Source organism: Sipha flava, unplaced genomic scaffold, assembly GCF_003268045.1.
Source record: "Sipha flava isolate LNK unplaced genomic scaffold, YSA_version1 84_pilon_pilon, whole genome shotgun sequence".
In the NCBI taxonomy this organism is placed as follows: Eukaryota; Metazoa; Arthropoda; class Insecta; order Hemiptera; family Aphididae; genus Sipha; species Sipha flava.
Genome location: NW_020273626.1, coordinates 1,198,858 through 1,212,449, shown reverse-complemented (window position 1 = coordinate 1,212,449; position 13,592 = coordinate 1,198,858). Strand labels below are relative to the sequence as shown.

Sequence of the window (13,592 nt, the reverse complement as noted above, 5' to 3'; positions counted from 1 at the left end):
GATTCAATATATGTGATTTCAAGTTTATGTTTATAATCAACAATTTACAATCAATATTTTTGGGATGACAATATTTAAGCACGAAATATAACATAAATTGATAATTTAATTTTAAACAAAGTGTAATTTAAGAAATTAATGCAATTACAACCATAAATATAATAAGTAATAGCTTATTATACTAGAATAAAAATATGAATAATAGCTCATGTAAAATCATACTTATCATATGACACAATAATTTGGTACAGATATTTAAATAATTTAGCTTAAAACAATTTATTTTATAATAACAGACTTAACATTAACATAATGTTAAAAAAAAAAAAAAAAAAAAAAAACAATTAAAATGTTCCTATTTTATTATTATTATACTTTTTAATAATTAAAAATATAGTAAGAATTCATTAACATAAATGATGACTAGAATTAATTTACAATTAAATTATTTAAACAATAACAGTAATATGATATAGAAAATAAATAGCTTCAGGATAGAAAATTTATTTTTATTTTTATTTTTCAATTGAAAATTTTATTCAAATATATAAATTTGTACATTGTAAAAACACCCAAATAGTTTAAATAAATTAATCTAATATTATATAAAATATAATAAGAAATTATGTTAAGGTACTAAAAAAAAACAGTTCTTGAAAAATTGGGCATATACAAATTTGGCATAATTTCACTCGTTAAACTGTTTCAACAATAGATTCATTTACGGTTTCTCTTTCGATTTTTATCTATATCATTAGGAATAGTTGAAGTCAATATTTTGGAATCCACAGATTTTGGGTTATTAATTTCATTAGAACTACTATCATTGCGCAACCTTTTCACAGCAAGACTAACGCGTTTACTCATCCCAGTATTCGTACTATTTAATTTTGGAAGCATTTTTACATATGAGTCCAACGACTTTTGAGTCTAAAACCAGATTTATAATATTAAATAATATAAAGGATTAAATAATTATTTAAGATATAAACCATACCGTTCGTGCAGAAACTTTTTTTAGCACTGGGGCTAATGTGCTTTTGGTTTTAGAAACATCCCAATCAAAATTGGTTTGAGCAAATTGAATAATCGAATCTACTTGGGGCGCACTCCAGCTGAATTTTTCACTTGTTTCATTAACAATTGGATTTAAATAAGCGTTTATAACAGCTTTATTAGGAAAATCTAAATATAAAAATAAAAGTACAATTATCTATACCTTAATATTAAATATATAATTATTTACCACTACCAATCTTGGTCGATTTCAATTTTTTCATAAATGGGATATCACTATGTACTTCAGATTTTGAGTTTATAAGGTCTTTAATTTTTAATAATTTTTCTTCAATACTCATATTTTTAGTTTTTGATTCAAAAAAAGATAAAATTTCAATTGCCGACACAGGACCTATCCCATCAATACCATTTGTGTAATCACTTCCCACTAGAAAAGCTAATTGAATAAAACTATTTCGCGACAAAGCTAAAACAACAAAAAATTTATCATTAAGCTTGTCAATATATTAATTTAATTAAATTACCAAATTTCTGTTTAATATCAATGCTTTTGAATTGTTTAACAAACTTTTGACTGTCAAAAAAATCTTTATAAACAACATTAGCTCCAAACAACCATACATCGCTATCATCCGTCACTGTCCCTTCAGTACGACCAATTTGTTCCAAAAACACGCATTGTGCTTCAGCTTCCATTGGAGCTGTAATATATGGTATACCAAACAACTTCAAGAGACACTGAAAAATTAAAAATAATTTAAATGATATATTATATGTACTTAAAACAAAACAACAATAAATAGTGCATTGTGTAAAAGCACAAGATTTTTTTAATTTGGGATAATGATAACAATGGAGTGGTGATGTTAAAAAAAAATTTCTCGAGAAATAATTTTTATTGTAAAACAAATTTGCAGTAAAATAAATGGCTTTACCATAGCCATATACTCAAAAATAATATTTTCATTATATTATTAATGACATTTTTAGTCAAAATATTTATATTATAATAATAATTAAATCAAAAAATTAATTAATATTTTTAAAATAAATTATTTAATGTATTTAATAAATGCATATAAAATATAAATCAATTAATTAATAAAAATAATTTTAAAACAATACAATATTTAAAATCAGCTTTTATTTAAGAACAATTTAATTTATTATAATATTAATAATAGAAGTAGTTTAAACAAATTTTTTATTGTTAACCAAACTTAACTAATTCACCAGCTTTATATGGATCTCAATGTATTCATGTTGATTTATAATTATTTATTAATTAATTTTTTTAAAAATAAAAATGAAATAGTGTTATATTAAACACTATAAATGAAAATAAATAAATTAAAAATGTAATATACATTATGTATTTAATATAATACATAATACTCAAGTATAAGAGCAATAAATAAATTATATTTTTAATTATAATTATTGTAAGATGCGTATCATATTTTAATATTGTTAGTTGCAATAGCATGAATAATTAAATAAAAACACTAGTATAAATATTAATATATTATTATTATAGTAAATAAACATGGAAATTTAATTTCATAATAATCGTCTTTAAAAACATAGATTAGTTTAGTTTCTTAAAGCATCTATTGAATAAATATTTAATATTACTATAGATCTCATAAGCATAATAAATTAAGACTTAAAATTCAGATTGAAGATTTAAAAACTGATATTAAACCACAAATTGATACACATATGAAATATATGAAATTGAATAACTTAAATATCATTAGATTGTATACTAAAATAAAAGAACGGTTTAATCAGAGTCAAAAAAGTTATAGCATTATAACAGTTTTTTAAATATAAAAAATTAAATAATATGAGTTTCGATCATTTAAATCAATAATGAAGTATGTAAAGAATTTATTTGAAAAAAAATTGAAATGAAAAGCTTTTTGTAATAAATAGAATAATAATTTACAGAAAATAATCAATAACAAAAGCAATTATTCAGTAAAATTTAATAGGGAATAGTGAAAATATTACAGAATACTAGAAACCTATTATAATAGTGATTAGTTGTGTTTTAGTTTTAATAATTATTAAAATTAATATACAACTTATCATAATAAATATCACCTATATTCTTATAAAAAATATTAATACAAATAAATTATTAGCATAACTTATTATATATATGACTATCAAATATAAAAGTATTAATTAAATAAAATGTATACATAAATTATGACCAGCAAATTAGCTATTTTAAGTTTGGATAGGGTATGAAAAATGTATACTTAACTATATTTACTATTAAAACTCATAAATAAATAATGTATTTATAAATATATACATATTTAAAATTAATGAAACCTTTATATCTGAAGTGATTTTTTGTGTGACAGATGATGCCATTCGATCAGATGTTCTCTGTAAGCTAGCTAAATCATTTTGATGTTTTACTAATGTATCCTAGAAAAATATTAATTTTAAATGTATATTTATATTATTTATAGAGTATTTAAATATTAAATATAATATGTATTACATTATTAGTTATTATATAACTAACCTGTATAGACAATAAATATTCATCATTAGCATGATTTGTTTTAGTTTCAGATGGTTTTATATGTTTAGTACTGATATTAGATTGTTTCGAAGATTTCAATTTCTCTGTTATTACTAATTTGTTAAATAAAAAATATATATAGGTATAGATATATAACACAAGGAAATAATTAGCTTATCATATTACCGCAGTTTTTTTTTGAATTGAATTCCTCATTTTCAGTTTTGGAAGCTGTGAAATTATCTGGTATAATTTTAGAACCATGAACTGCAGCCGTCTTAACTTTGTTTTGATTATCTACAACAGTGAAAAAAAAAGTAATTATAAATTATTCACTTATAAAAAATATTAAATAATATCTAAGGTTAGGTACTCAAAAACAACTAATCTAACCTAATCCAATATTATCTTCAGATAAACTCTCCTCTGATGAAAATTCAAGTGAGTTTTCAGAAAAAGAGCCATTAGAATGATCAGATAGGTGATATTCAGGTGAATCTTCAATATTATTTTTATATTCCGTTTTTGGCTCAAAGTACAATGATGAAGTAGAACATTGTTGATCAACATCAGGATTATTATTAGAAAAATAAACCTCCTTAATCGATGATAAAGATTTGCTTGTAGATGGAATATCCAAGCGATCAACACTTGATTTTTTTCCCTCCAATTTTGTTTGAATAAGTTCATCTAATAATCAAGTTATCAACATGATAAGTTATATTAAAAGTAGTCAATATTTCATAGGCACTACGATAATAATATATGAAATACTGTTTTTAATATAAGTCTATATTCAAGTGATTTTTTCTTGAAAAGTTTATACATTTATTACAACTAATATTTTATTTAACAAGCAAAGAAAAAATCATGATAAATATTTTACCTTTACTATGCGAGACCCATGATAGATAATCTTCTTCATTAAAGGTATCTAAATTTATTTCATTGGGTAATGAATCATGTTCAGTAATAAAAATACTTTTGGAAGAATGTTTTTTTGGTACAACTTCATTATTTTTCATTGATGTATCTTCCTCTATATCAGATAATATTAATTCGGAATTGCCATTACTGATATCTGTTTTCAAATATTTTGAATTTGGTATTTCAAATTCACCTAAAAAGTAATTTCATAGTAAAAAAGTACTGAAAATATATTACAATAATGAATTACTTGATCTCCTTTTGCTAGCTTTTTTATTCTCATTAAATATCAGCCAAGCTAGTCTATCTTCTTCAAGGGATTCATCACCAGCAAGAGCTTTAAATATATCTTCATCTATATCTACATAAATATAAAGATTAATAATTACAGAAACAAACAAAAAGTTAATTTTAAAAAATTTTAAAACATTAAATATACCATCTGTTAGAGTAGGTGATCCAACAGTGTCCGTAGAAATTATTTTTTGACTGTTAACCTTTGATTCCGTTTCATTAATTTTTGAATTAGAAATTTTTATTTTATCAGATATTTCATTTTTTTCCAAACTACTCTTTTTGGATACTCTTTTGACATCTATATTAATAAAATAATAAACCTATAATATTCAAATGAAATTGTTATAATACAGTTAATAATTAGAGTACGAACATTTGATATTTTCGATACTGTTTTTATTACATACTGAGGTTATAAAAATCTGATATAAATAAATAAGAAAAATAGAAGAAAAAAAAAGGCACAAGGAAAATATTTTCAAATTCTGAGATTAAATATTACAGTATTCTTAAGTGTTCTAAATTAAAAAATAAAATAGAAATATCGTTTTATATGGTTATTTGAATTTTTGGTATTTCTTTTAATAATATCTTCAAAAATGAAATTGATACTGTTTATTTCATAATTCTAAGATATTAAATAAGATTATAAAAATTAACATACATTTTTCTTGTGACTAACTGTTTTTTTCTTCTCTTTAAATAATAATAAAATATTTTTTAATTTAGAATTGAAACAGATACCGCCATACTTCAATTATTATAATTTGATGAATTATCATTAAAAATCATTTATTATTTAAAATATACATTAGATAATGTGTATACATGATAAATGGTGGTAAAATTATTATTTAAGATTTAATTACCAGATTCATAATAAAAAACTGTTCCATGGTCCGAATCAATTTTTTGACCAATATCGTCGATTCTTGTATTAGTATCACTTTTGTTGTTCAAAAACATTTCTAATTCATTTAATGTCATTTCATGTTTTGATTTTTGTTGCTTTTTTCTTTCTGTTAAACGTTTTTGATCATTTGAATAACCATTTAGAAGTTCATCTATTTGCAGTGATGAAAACGTCTGAAATCACATAAAATGTATGAATTTTCTCTAAAAAAACATTTAGCTTTTAGTTCTATACCTGCCCCCAATAAATATAGTGTTAATTGGGGAAAAAGAGGGATCAATTTGTTAAAATACTTGAGTGGATTACCCATTCAAGTACTAACAATGTTTGAAGCGCCTTAACAATCATGTAATATGTTAGTATTTTTTTAAGATCATCACGACTTGTCATAATATTTTATTATTTTACCACAGTTTTAGATATAATTATACTCATTAATTATAAATACATTTAACTTTGCTGGAGACCCTTTTTTCTTATCGTTTGCACTATTAGTGTACAAAAAATCATTATCATGATTTTCAACAGCAAGAAGTAGAATATTTTCAGTTTTAACATTTGACAAATTCATGTATGATTGTTCCTTTTCTTTTATGGATGATTTAGTCTTGTCAATTTCACTAAAAAACAAAAAAAAAAATATAATTTTAAATATCAACATCAATTTAAATATAAGGTTTGATTTTAAATAAAAGAGCATTTATTTACAAGGTTTCTGGCATTTTTGGTAACTCAAATAAATCTACTTCTGCTTTATTATTTAAACTTTTGACAGTTTTTGAGATCACTTCCTCTTCTGTCAAAGCATTTCCAGTATTTAATACAGATTTTAAAGCAGCTTGTGCTAACATATTTTTCAAAATTTTCTCTTTGGTTTTTCCAGTTGATTTTTTTGCACGGGATTTTTGAGCTTGTCTTTGAGCCTTAAATTAAATAGAAATAATAAGCAAGTAAGTGAAATACTTAAACTTTCACATGTAAATAAAGTTAAAATATGAAATGAGTACTCAAAAAGAATGCATACTACTATAGTAGACTAGTATATAACATGTAGAAAATATTACATAAAATTTAAAAATATGTTCATATAAAATGAATGAGGAAATTAAAATGTAAAACATCAAATTAACACAATTAATTTTCCTACTTAGAAAAAAAAATTAAACACTTTTATTACAAAAGTAATATTGATGAAACATTGAAAAACATCATTATTCATACACAAATTTATTTGCTTACTGAATGATTTAAGTCACAAAATAAACAAAATATAGACACATTGTCTATATATCTACATAAAATAGTAAAAATAAAATAATAAGTTAGTTTGTATGGCATAGTAATATATTAATAAATATAATTATTAAATAAGTTCCATTATTATTATTATTTTTATTATATTTTAATCTTGTAAACATTTAAACATTTTTAAACTTTAATTTATATTATTTGGATTTTATGATTATTTAAAAACAATATTTAAGAAGAATTATGACAATATATATTTACAATTTAAAAACAACTAAATATTAAACAAAATTATTTTATATAAACCATGATATGATGACTATATTTTAAAAGATATTTCATTTGTATAGATACCTAACACATTAAAAAAAAAAATGTATAAAACATTACATTTTTTAATTATGATATAAACTAAATAAAATTATAAGTTTTAAAAATTATTGATATTTCCACAGGTTTTGATAAAAATCAGATTGTTATGTACAAATTGTATTTTATGTAAGTAGCACATCCACCAACACAATGCCAGGTCGACACACAGTAATTAAGGACTAATTACAGGTGAACTAAATTACAATGCATTTGTTTATTGTAAGTCTAGAAAATGTATTTTTGTTCCCACAGAATCTGTAACAAGTTAACATATAACAATTTTCCCATGAATTCTCAAAAATGATTATGGTCATCAAAACTAGGAACAACAATAATCAGTTCTACCCTATTTTTGTATAGAATGTAACTAACTGTAAAAATAAAAAAAAATCTGAAAGAATGTGAGAAAATCTCAATCAGTATGCCAAACAAATGTAATGATTTTATCATTAATACAAGTATATCAAAACAAAACAACTGCATAGTCATACTTTATTTAATTTCTTTTAATAAATTAATCTTTAATTTATTTTAATACAAAATTAGATTGGACATACCTTAAATCTAAAGTTTAGAATTAATCTCGCTAATAATTAAAAGGTTTAATAAATTTAATATAAGTTTAGTTAAGGATGTAAAATACTCTTAAAAAACTTACTGATTATTAATTTGATCTATGTTTCATAAAAAAATATATAAATAAAATAACACTAGTGGAAAATAATTTTAAAACAATTAAAAAAAAAATATTTTTGAAATTGGGTTATATATTTTCAAGTGAGATCTATAAATAATAATTTTTTTTTTATTTCTAACCAAAAATATAAACAGATATGTCCAAATATTATTATTTCTAGTGAACAAAAGTAATAAAAACTATCTAGAAATAAATCAAATATTGAAGAATAAAGATTAAATTGAAACAAAACCTTTATATTAATATGCAATATTTTATTTAAGTTAAAATACTCTGTTCTTATGAAAAGTTATAATTTTTTTATTACCTTAATAACGTAATGTCCTGGGTCACCAAAAATAACAATAATATTATGTTACATCAAAACAATAAAACCATATAAATATTAATTTAATATAACAAATTATAACTATTGTTTAAAATATCTTGAAAATATATCTTAATTAAATAATTTAATTATTTTGAAACCTCTGATGAAATTGTGAAATTTGTTAATACGAACATAAAAATAATTTTACTTAATAATAATTTGCTATAAGATTTGCTATACATGGTAATATTTTAAATTTAATTAAATTAACAAATTAAATAAATAAAATATTATGCTTAAATTTGTATTAAAAAGCATAATTAATTTAAAATTCAAAATGTAATACTCACAATTGTTAATTTTTTTAGTTCTGGTACACCTCCATCAAATACAAACACAGGTCTAATACCATAAAACAATAATTTACATATTCTATGAAACATTACAATTAAATGTCTATTGGTTATTGCACCATGATCACTCTCTTGAACTCCTTTTATTATTTGGTACATCCATATTGAAACATCTGGTTGATAAATTGAATTAAGACAATTTCTTTAAATAAAATATTTTAAACACCTGTGAATATTTTGTTTGTATATTGTATAATTTAATTATTGTTATATCCAAAAAGAGTTTAAATATTTTAATAAGAAGCTCATAATTTTCGATTATATTAAACAAAATATTTTTTCATCTAAAATAAAATATTTTTAGGTCAATGAAGTTGTAATAACTATTGATTTAATATTAAGTTATGTTATATATATCATAATAATTTATAGGTATTTCAATCTTCTTCTTTTTTATTTTTGTTAGTAAATTCTATTACAAATATCTCGAAGATTAAATTCTTATTATAAAAAATTTAGCCAACATTTTTTTTCTGGCATGTAATATATAGTTTATAAATTATGCATAAAATGTATTCCAATATATTTTCTTATTGCTTAGATTTAACAATTGAGAAATTTATTACTAAACTGAAAACAACCTAATATGTAGTATACATTTATTTAAAAATTCTTAAAGTACTTTATTCAAATAAAAATATATTAAACATTTATATAAAATAGTTAGAATATTATTACCAATGAAAAATTATTTTCCGAATAATTTAATATACAGCTTATCATTTATTTCTATTTTTTTTTTTACAGTGATAAACTTGATTCTATAATAGTCGAATTATTTAAATTAAAATAAATTAAAATTTTATTTTATTAATTGAATATATGTGAAAGTTAAATCAGACTAACAATGTTTCATATTTTCTATTTTAATTACACAAATACATCTTATTTAGAATTCCCATAATTAATATCTAGATGTATAATAACTTTATAATTATTTATATACAAACAACAATACATCTTTGTAAGACCCTGGGAAAATATAATTTTGAGTGTACCTAATAACTTATAAAAAAAATCAAGCCAATACTTTCACAATATATATACATAACATATATTTATATTATTCAATACTCAACATTTATAATGTTTAATAATACCTTACTAGAATTTTAAATTAATCCCTAAAAAGTATTATGTTTTTATTAATAATAAATTATTTAAGTAAAACACAAAACAAATTTATACCAGATCTGTTACATATTATTAACTAACAAATATTGTTAATTTTTTATTTTAAAATTACGTGTTATTAAACAATTATAAATTATAATACGTTAAAAAAAAATTTGAATATATTTGAAATGTGAGATACCCATTATTGTTTTTTATAATATTATTCTGAGTTAAGAGAAATGTAATTACAATATGGGTATGCTTTAATATGAAACTAAATATTTACTTATTAAAAAATTAAAAATAATAATATTTTAAGTATCCTAATATTGAATCTTATGAGTTAAAACAGAAAATTTAAGGACAGCAAATTAAATATCAAATAAAAAATTTGATTATAAAGTTGCATTATAAAAGAACAATATATCTTTGGTCTTGTTAAGCAATTAAATACCATTCAAGTTTAAAGTGACTAAGACTACACAAAAACAGAGAAAATTATATGTTCTTCAAGTTATGAGTTTTAAGTTCTTCAAGTGAGTATACTGAAGATACTTAAAATCATCATAGAAGTAATTATTAATAGTTATTAATTTTTTTTACTAAATTTGATATTATGATGTCCTAAAAATTCCATGACACAATTTCCAATGATGTTTTAAAATATATTTCATGATTTAAACATGTTGACATTATTTTTTTGTAATGAGACAAAAAAAAATATTATAGGAAATAGTTTATTCGTTTATAGAATAATACTTAGTATTTTGTCGGAACAAATAGTGCTGATGTTGTGTATTATAATAATGATAAAAAAAATACACTTTTCATTTTTTTATTTAAATGTAGGCAAATTTAAATCAGACGAGAATACAAGGGTGGCTATGAGGACAAAATCCCCCTCCCTTTAGACAGTAGGTAGAACCATATCAGACCTAGATATTTAAAATATTTAAAAAATTAAACATAAGAAAGACTTTGTACAAATTAACATGCGTAACAAATTATAGCAGTAACTCTCTTTACTAGCCCTCCCTTTTTTCATTTCTAAATCTACAACTGTGATCCATAATACGAGTAAGTAGTGTAATTTAAACATTTGTACTTCAAATAAAAAATATATAAATATAAATTTAAGACTAAAATTAAAATGATAAATTCATGAATGAATATGTATATTAAAATACAAAACTTACACAGATTTTATATACAGCAACAAAGATAATTATCATTAAAATAACCTAACCAATTATAACTAATATAAATATTGTAAATTAACAGAATCACTATTACATTAAATTAAATTTATAACTTCAAGATGTTCTTAACTAAAATGTTAAGATTAAAAATGTAATTTAATTGTTTTTGTAAAAAAAATTGAAAAATTATTTTTATTTATAAGTATTTAATTTAATTTAAATATTCAGAATTATTAATACCAATATTATTTAAACAATAATATTAAAATATATCAGTAGGTGTATGTAAAAGCGAAACTAGGAATTTTTACACTCAGAGAAAATGTTAAAATTATGCCCTATCATAGACCAAAAATTTAATATCCTTCCCCACAATGTTTTTCTAATAATTAGCATACAATCATATTTAATGAGTCTTAAACACATTATCAGTAACTAAATTAAAAATATTAAATTAGTAGTAAACTATACATTATATACTACAAAAATTACACCCTCAAAAATTTAACATTTGGGGATGAATCCCACACCCTAGTTCTGCTTCGGGATATATTTGATTGGTCTTATTGACATTATTATACGAAAATAAAAGAAATACTTTATTTTAGTATACTAAAATAGGTTTAATACATGTATTAATAATTTAGTGTTGAGTTTATAATAGCTAAAAAAAATATTTCATGCTTTTTTTTCTAATTTGCAGCCTAAACATTTATGTAAATCCATAACATGGTCTATATTTTATAGACACATGTACACAATTTTTGTTGGACATTAGAATATTATTATATTCAAATAGAAAATTAAGATTAAAATCAACAACAAACATAATATGAAATAAAGTTATAAGCTTAAATGCCTCAAAGAACAATACTAAAATGTTTTCGGTGATATTGAATTCATAAATCATGTTTGACGTAATTGTTATCGTTATCAAAGACAGACATTTTAAAATATAAATGATGAGAGTAATCTGTTTCGGAAGGTGGGGAACACGAACAATACGAAAAAGGATACCGATACTGAGAACTTTGTTCTCTAACTTTTCGACGGGAATCGGTTTTCCAGCTGATTCCAGTAACTTCCATAAGCCTTGAACTCCCATGGCGGCGCGTTGACGTCGGACTTACCGTCCGGAATGGGATCAAAACGTTTACGACGGGAAAAGATTGAGATTGAAAAACGAAAAAACAATTCCACTCGCTTCGACCCGTAAACGCACCACAAACGTCCGCACGCACCCGAAAAAGGAATACATTACTTTGTTATTATTATTACTATTCCGTCTGCTGGAAACTTGGTCTGTGGTGATAACGCGACTCGTTTTTTGCTACGGATGATAAGAGGGATCGTGATGCGATAACAGCATAACACGGTATCGGTAGTACAGATAAGGGGATATCGAGGGAGAAACAAAAACACCGAACGCGCTCGAATGTCGGACGCAGTCTCCCCTTTTCGTTCATCATGCACACGTCAGTGGTGGTTTTTGAAAAGCCACATGGGGGGGGAGAAATATTTTGCATTTGCTTGCAATTTGCATACACATCCCATTTTTTTCCTATTGCTCTTGATACATGAAAAGTAATTTGAAATTCTATAAAATGTATACCACAACGGTATAACACAAAAATATAGGTATCAATAAAAAAAATTAAAACAAAAATTATTTTTTATTCAAATTTAATTAACAGTCAAACACACTTTCTTTTGTAAACAGCTAACAGTTTTGACATCAAATTATCGCCAAAACGATTTTTAGTAAAGTAGTAGTATTATGGGGCTTCCAACCATGGTTTTTTCAGTTTTTTTTTTCAAGGTAGTTTTGCTGCGGTAAATTTACGAGATTTGGCTTCTTTTTAAACGATGATTTTGGCTTCTTTCATTTAATTTTACCACGGTAAAATTTACGAGATTTGGCTTCTTTTTAAACAATGATTTTGGCTTCTTTCATTTAATTTTACCACGGTAAATTTACGAGATTTGGCTTCTTTTTAAACGATGATTTTGGCTTCTTTCATTCAATTTTACCACGGTAAATTTACCTTATTTTAGAACTATATTTTTCCCAATTTAACATTTTTATATATTTTTTCTTCAATCAAAAGTTACCTGTATTATATTTTATATAGCTTTTTAGTTAACGATAAAATAATAAATTTTCAACCATTTTTCTATTACAGTTAAATTATTTTTCAACTAACTAGATGTCGTTAGTAAATAATATATTTTTTTTATTTTTAAAAAAATGTATTAATTTTTATTCCTAGAATAAGTAGATACATTTAGTATACTGATAATAGTCAACAAGTAATTACATATGTTTTGTTTTTAAGTTATGTTTCCTTCGAATATTTTTATTAGTGTCGATTTTAAACATTTAAATGTGAAAAAAATTATGTTATTAAAATATAATTTACAAAATAAAACTAAATCTATAAGGAAGTCTACAAGGATTTCAAAACCACCAAAACGTTTTCACGATGAATTTGGTTGTTAATATTTTTTTTTAATTATATTATACATCATATTATT

At 22.3% G+C, this 13,592-nt stretch overlaps 1 protein-coding gene across 1 annotated transcript; it reads right to left on the bottom strand.

Annotated features, from left to right (window-relative positions):
- Window positions 1-577: 577 nt before the first annotated feature.
- On the bottom strand, window positions 578-12,366 carry LOC112693290 (DNA repair protein complementing XP-G cells homolog). Its single transcript, XM_025568285.1, has 16 exons — window positions 12,075-12,366; window positions 8,680-8,855; window positions 6,411-6,625; window positions 6,151-6,322; window positions 5,659-5,875; window positions 4,932-5,087; window positions 4,743-4,853; window positions 4,452-4,685; window positions 3,959-4,255; window positions 3,752-3,862; window positions 3,566-3,678; window positions 3,367-3,465; window positions 1,545-1,758; window positions 1,247-1,486; window positions 998-1,185; window positions 578-930 (listed from the first exon to the last, which is right to left on the bottom strand). Exons 1-16 carry the CDS (start codon window positions 12,160-12,162, stop codon window positions 718-720), a joined length of 2,844 nt encoding a protein of 947 aa, XP_025424070.1. The 5' UTR covers window positions 12,163-12,366; the 3' UTR covers window positions 578-717.
- Window positions 12,367-13,592: the final 1,226 nt, after the last annotated feature.